Source organism: Poecilia formosa, unplaced genomic scaffold (assembly GCF_000485575.1).
Source record: "Poecilia formosa unplaced genomic scaffold, Poecilia_formosa-5.1.2 Scaffold0, whole genome shotgun sequence".
In the NCBI taxonomy this organism is placed as follows: domain Eukaryota; kingdom Metazoa; phylum Chordata; class Actinopteri; order Cyprinodontiformes; family Poeciliidae; genus Poecilia; species Poecilia formosa.
Window position 1 is genome coordinate 1809724 of NW_006799939.1, and position 7002 is coordinate 1816725.

General features: G+C 37.4%; 1 protein-coding gene across 1 annotated transcript in view; it reads left to right on the forward strand.

Annotated features, from left to right (window-relative positions):
* Window positions 1-6782, forward strand: part of ddc (dopa decarboxylase) — a 20025-nt gene extending 13243 nt beyond the window's left edge. The window contains exons 10-14 of the mRNA XM_007545340.2: window positions 1495-1571; window positions 2309-2328; window positions 2418-2516; window positions 4901-5002; window positions 5308-6782. Of these exons, the coding sequence (XP_007545402.1) occupies window positions 1495-1571; window positions 2309-2328; window positions 2418-2516; window positions 4901-5002; window positions 5308-5508 (499 nt within the window). The 3' untranslated portion in view covers window positions 5509-6782. The remainder of the gene's footprint in view (window positions 1-1494; window positions 1572-2308; window positions 2329-2417; window positions 2517-4900; window positions 5003-5307) is intronic.
* Window positions 6783-7002: the final 220 nt, after the last annotated feature.

A 7002-nucleotide genomic window follows, 5' to 3' on the forward strand; every position in this document is an offset into this window, starting at 1 on the left:
TAATCAGTTTTAAAGATAACTTTATTTATTGTTATTATTAAACTAAAATCTCCAGCATGGGGAAGTGGGATGAGCTCGACTTTTCTCGACAACAGGTTTTATCCCAATATGTATTGTAAAAACACTCAAAACTGAACTGAAAAAAGACCATAAATAGAAAGTGAAACTGTAAAAATTTTGTCTGATGAGTAGTTTCTGAAAAATATAATAGATCCTGAGACAGTAGTTTTTTGTTTTTTTTTTGACATTTCTGAATTTATATAAATACATATAAATTCAGAAATGTATTAATCTCTAAGCGAGGAAGGAATGCTATCTAATGCACTCTTCACTGATTATTATGCCTTAGTAATGTTTGATGATCCGAAACAGGAACATTTTAGGATGATTTATATAAGGAAAAAAACTTCTGTATCAATTAGTGCTACAGAACTTAAATTGTTGCTCCAAAAGCACTTGTATTGCTGGGTTTCAGTCACGTGACCCGGATGACGCACAACATTCAGATGGAGGGCCAGAAGGGGATTTCTATGGTTCAAAACAAAGCAAAGTTGATCACAACGAGTAGCTAATGCCCTAAATAGGCTGGAACAGCCGAGGTATCTCAAAAAATATGCGTATATTTAGGAAATGATCCGTATTATCTCGGTATAAAAAAGACTTCTCTTAAAATCTTGAGGATTTACCCGCATTGAGGCGATCCACATATCTAACTACCCGGAGCTGCAGACCTCATATTATACGATGAGCCAGAAGTTGGGTCAAACATATAGGATGAAAAGCAGCATTAGATGGCTGTTGACTTGTATCTGCCGAGTGAGTAGTGAATTGTGCTATTTTAAGTAATTTTAGTCTGATAAGGATGCTATCGCTAACAATGAACTAACTCGTGTTATTTTATGAGCTTAAATCTCCTGGTAAATAATTTATTTAGCTTCTGTAAACCCAAATTCATGCTAGAGTTAATGTTGAGTCACTGAAGGACTCTGTATTCAGGTCCAATCTAGGTCAACGATTCGCACCGATCTACAGAAACCCCGTGTTCATGTCTGTTCGTGACCAGACACGAAGCATGTGGGGGAATAGGTTCTATTTAATTTATTTAGCTTTTTTGTTTTTATTTTTTTTTAGCATGAAAGTCCCACTGAATAAACATTATGTTTTCTGTTTGTGACTTGGCACTGAGCTAGCTGCGAACAATATTAGCACTAGAGGACAACCAAGCTAGGGCATATGAATGCTTGGCTTTCCAAGTAACTGTACAATAAAATATCTGAAAATACAAGTTAAACGATGGGATTGTTTCTTGTTAGAAAATGCTGGTGCAAACTCTGGCATTGTTAGTTTCCACGCCCCTGCGCTGAACCCAAGCCATGTAGTACTTATAGTAACCAATCATAAAAACAGTCCATAATTTATGAATTTCAGAATACAATGGTCAAAAATATATTGGGTGAATTTACTGAAGTACAAATGTTACCTGATTATCAACAGGGTGAAGAAGAGGGCAGACATCATTGGAGCTTTTAAAATGGAACCTCTCTACCTGAAACATGAAAACCAAGAATCAGGTAGAGTCTGAATCATTTTTCAGTCACCTTCAGCTATAATATGCAGAGCAGTTGGACCCCATAAAAGTACTTTGACTTTTAATCTACTTACAACCTCAAACAGCAATTTAGTGCTCGAAAAACACCTTTACAAGATTTTATTTTCACGTCAGTTCAATTAACATGCTTAGCTGGACTACTTTTAAAAGCATTTAAACTCTACCCACCTTTGATGATATAACCCATGTCTCTGTGAACATGTCTGTTATACGTGCTTTGTGTGGGGGGTGAGCATTGTCTCAGTCTGCAGATGGGCTCAGATTTGCACTATAATTTGTTTGAAAGGCAGAGGCAGCTGCCACCCTCCACATCGAGGCACCTTACAAAAGCCGGACTCTTCAATCTAATTAGTGGTTATTAGCACAAGCTAGCCCCATTCTGCAGAGATCAGCTACCTGAAGGCGATGTGGAGTGACAAGGCTGTGATCAGTAGGATAGAGAAGGTGGGCACATTGGAGAGGAACAACACCTGGCCAGTTAAAAAAATAAGCCTAAAACTTTATCAGCGAAATGATTCCGAAGCTAAAATGTGTTGGCGTTTCACTGAATTGATTCATGTCTATGAAAAAAAAAAAAAAAAGACTGTCTGGTGAACTAAGAACATCTCCTCAAAGAGTTTAGTATGTTATTTTGACCACCTCATGTGTGAATACAAAATTATCGTCTCACCAACATTTGATTGTCTTTTCTTTTAACAGGGCTGGTCACAGATTACAGAGTAAGAGAAATCATCATTGTAAAAGACCAGAATATCTGCAGTAACACAAATGTCGTAGTATTGACCACTTTTCTGTCTCCAAACTCCAGCACTGGCAGATTCCCTTGGGAAGAAGGTTTCGCTCTCTGAAGTTGTGGTTTGTGTTTCGAATGTACGGGCTGAAGGGCCTGCAGGCTCACATACGAAAGGTAGGCAACCAGCTGAGTGGCTGAGTATGATGCTTCCAAATGTATCTTTGCCTTTGTATGAGTTGATTGATCTGAAATATTGCCCCCCCCTGCTGTGTCTTGGTGACACTGGGATATGTGACAGATCAACCCAAAGTGGATCACAGTTGTGAATTGGAAGGAAAAGGATACATGGCTTCCAATTTTTTTTTTTTTTGACTAATAGAAATAAATCCTGACCAGTTTCCCTGAAAAATATCAACCCCACACTTTTCACAGTATTATGTGTAATGTTCTTTGAAATTCATTTTTTTTCATTCTCTTCTAAATTAAGGTCTTCTTTGTTGCTATGAATGTTTTTGCAATTCTGATTAAATTCCATTTTTGCAGGCGTAGACTTTTATAGTGGTATTTGTTAATAATTTGTTAATAATCTATAATTTTTCATCATGACAGTGCAAATAAAGTCCATCTGTTTTCCAGACTGCCTTAATAATTATTATGGTGTAGGATTAGTTGGGGTTGGAATCTGTCCCAGCAATGACCGGGTGTCAGATAAAGTATTTTATTTTTGTTTTTTTAACAATCCATCACTGAGCCAACACAGAGAAATACAAGACAGGCCAATCATGAACACACTGGAAATATTATTTCCGTTCATGCAAAAAGTCCAGTTCTTGAGCTGACTGACTTTGCCTTCTTCCTCTATTTATTTGACATTCTTCTCTTTTACCCATCCCTAAAATTGAGCTTTATGATAAATGCCATCTCCATCTTCGCTTTGCACATCCAACCCCTCGAAATCCTCTTTGCCAATAACGTCCCTCTTCTGTGCCCCTGCCTGACTCATCTTCATCAGCGTAACCGTAATCCATCTTGCCAGACATAGAACACATGTGACTGATATCTCCTTTTCGGTAGCAACATTTCCTCCCATCTCTGACCGCATTGCTGCTCGTTTTTTTTCCCTTTAAATCCTTCATGGCTGAATGCCTGGCTCTCTGCGTTCCCCTTCCTCCTCCTTCTCCTCCTCCCTCTGGTCTGCTCCGTCAATCAAATGAGCCTGTTTCAAGTTTATTCTCCATTTTAGATAAAGTGGCAGCTTCTGAGAAGAATTACTGCAGCTACATACGTAAATAAGGCACAATATTGTGGCCACTTTATTTTAAGTAGCTTCTCTTTTTGTCCACAAAATAGCCTTGATGAGCAATGATGACATAAGCTCCGAACCACTGGAGGTAACCTGAGCAGCCGGTTACCAGGATGTAAGCAATAGATCTCTGTTTACTGATGGATGATGGGTTGAGGGAGTGTTATAAGGTTCAAAAACTACATGTGCAGCATGCACTAACAAGTTACCCTCATGTTTTGAAATAAATATTTAATGAACATACAATAAGTACAAGACAGGAAATAAGGTTACTACAGTTAATTATCTACTAAACCTTTTGGAAACAAATAAATAAAATGATGAATTGCCGTTGCTTGTGTTCAGCATGTCGTTTCACACAACAGGAAATGGCAGGAAAAGTGAAGGAGTGTCCTTTCTTTATTATCATGGCTAGACTGATGCTCACTTTCATCCAGCATCTCAAGGGCCTATCTGATCTTAAGTGGATAAATTATGCAGCAGCATGGCTGATCACTCGCAGCCCGTCTGAAAATCATATTTGTTGAAAGCAGAATCTATTAATATGGCTGATGTTGTGCCTCCCGGGACTCGCCTCTTTGTAGATGTAAACCATTACACGACTAGCTTGTTTCATCAGATGTCAAACTACTGACGATTACATGCAGTTCTTGAATACTCCCAGATGGGTTGTTTTAAAGATCGCTTTTCGTTACGCAACACAACACTGCCACCTAGTGAGGAAAATGACGCCGCAACTTGCACCTTTTAGTTCAGTTTTCTTGTGTTTTTTGAGACACAATAATATATTAACTTAATTAAAGGGACATAATATCCAAACAATGCATCAGAATGTGGAATAATATGACCTTATTTTTTTTTTTCAAATGTTTAGTCTCTTATGCTGCTTCCCCACAGTAATAAACAGAACAACACCAACAAAACAGCAAGTTCATCGAAAAGTTTACGTTTTATTTCAGAAATGTTACTTCTTCAGTTTCATGAGTTGGTTTTCTTACTGAATCTCATGTTCGATTAGAAAACAATTGTTAGAGAAGATTGTCTTCTCTGACAAATGTCTTTCTTGACCCAGTAATATTTTTGCATAGTTATAAGTTAGACCCTTTAATTATTTAAACCTCCATCTTGACATTTTGAGAAAAAGAAAAGAAAAAAAAATCATCAAATGAAGTTTCATATTTGTTTACTTGCACTGTGCATTCCTGAGTACACTTTATGTTGAACTTTAGGGCATTTTGGTGTCTTCTGTTTACAGCAAGTGGCGCTGGCCAAAGAGTTTGAGAGCCTGGTAAGAGCAGACAAGAGGTTTGAGATCTGTGCTGAAGTTGTCCTCGGACTGGTCTGCTTCAGGCTTAAGGTAATAACATACAACACCAGCCCCATAGATTTTCATGATTCTGACCTCAAAGCTATTAAAATGTTTGAACTATGCTTAAAACCCTTTTTTCTTTTTTTTTTTGCCAATGAACCAATCACTAAAAATAATACTCTAACATTTCTGATAAGAAGAGGGAATGTGTATATCCCGCTTCTAGACTAGAGTCTGCAAAATGTTTAAAAGTGTGAACCTGATTCTTGTTCTTTAAGACCTATTTTAGTCCATTTTTTTTTATGTAACAAACCTCTTCTCTCTCTAAAAAGTTTGGCTGTCCCTTCTCTTAGGGCTCCAATGAGCTGAACCAGAACTTACTGAAAAAGATCACAAAGAGCAGAGAGCTGCACCTGGTGCCCTGCCAGCTCTCCGGGCGCTTCGTCCTGCGCTTCGCCATCTGTGCACGCAGTACTGAGTCGCGCCACATCCAGCAAGCATGGCGCCACATCACACAGCTAGCTTTTGAGCTTCTGCAGGAGCAGCCACATTGACCATGACTTTAGGAAGCATCATTCCACTCTGATGCTGAAATGACAAGCAAAGTTTAGGCAAAAGATGTGTGAATTTTGCAGATATAAAATGCCCTTGTGCTTATTTGTGGAGGGTTTTTTTTTTTTTTTTTTTGCAGCTGTCAGTAAAGTTTCTGTCTGCAGTCATGGTAACTCTGAGAAGTATTTGTCATTATTTTTGCATATGCTTGACAGTCTTAAAGATACATGTGTGACGTAAGCATGACTTAATCCATGCTGTGCAAAAAGTCCTAAACAAATAAAAAGGGAAAGGAGAAGATATTAACATTTTACATCTGCAGTTTCTTCATGCGTTGTCTAAGCTTGTGTTTGTGACTGTTTGGTGATTTTGTAACTGTTCTCAACTCGTGCATTTACCTCTCTGCTGGCTTTTCTGTGCCCATTCTGTGTTTTCTGGTTGTCAAAGATTTATGGCTGATTGAACTGCAGCTTAGCTTTATAGCAAATGCATCATTGGTGCAAAAAATAAATTGCTTGGACAGCATATGTATGCTGCTTAATCTAGAACCAGCTTCTCAATGTACTGTATCTGAATGTTAGTGAAAATTAAGAGATAAAATGTCAAGTTCAAAAACTCCAGTATTGCTAATTTGGATAAATCCACATTCAATATCTATTTTGTAAAGACACTGGTGTTTTAGTCATACTGGCACAGATGAGGTAATCATTGTTTTACTTTCTTTATTATTTGTCTTATGCACAGTGGGCGTTTGCAACCTGTAGCACAGGATAGTCATATTCTTTTAAATAAGAAAAGGAAGAACGAATGTTTCCTAATTTACAAATGCAAAGCACTAATAATAATTTTCTTTCATTTTATTGGAAATTGTAATCATAGGTTATTTTTGTACTCATTCAGAGATAATTCCGTAAGTTTAGATAAAAGAAAACAATTTTAAGCAAATGTGCTTACTGCGTACATATGATGTGAATTTGTGCTTACAAAAATAGGCCTACTTTGGGTTTTTGAAACCCACCATGATACATCTTTGACTACAGATAAATAAAATCCAATGGTTTCCCTTTAATTAACCAGTCATATCTGTTGCTGTCTTCAATGGGACTCGCTCTTGGAAGCTTGTATATGTATTTTTTTTTTCATCGTAAAGCCTATGTTTAAATTTCAGGATCAAGAAGTATGAATATGAACTGTTGCAATGAACAAATGTGACTAAAGCATTGATGTCTTGCATCTGTCTGGGAAAAAAATAAATCTATGGCGTGTAATCAACACCTCTCTGTGAGCTGCCGTCTTTGATGCAGGAGTGTTTTCTTTGTGTGCTCCATGCATTGTTATACATTTTTTTAATGAAGTCTGCTGTAATCTGCCAGATATGATTAATGTTTTCTTGACTTGTTTCACTCCCACAGACAGAAATGTATTAGTGCCTCAAAGTGGAGCTACAATAGCTACTGAATTATGTCATAAATAAGTTGTTTATAGCTCAAACAGCC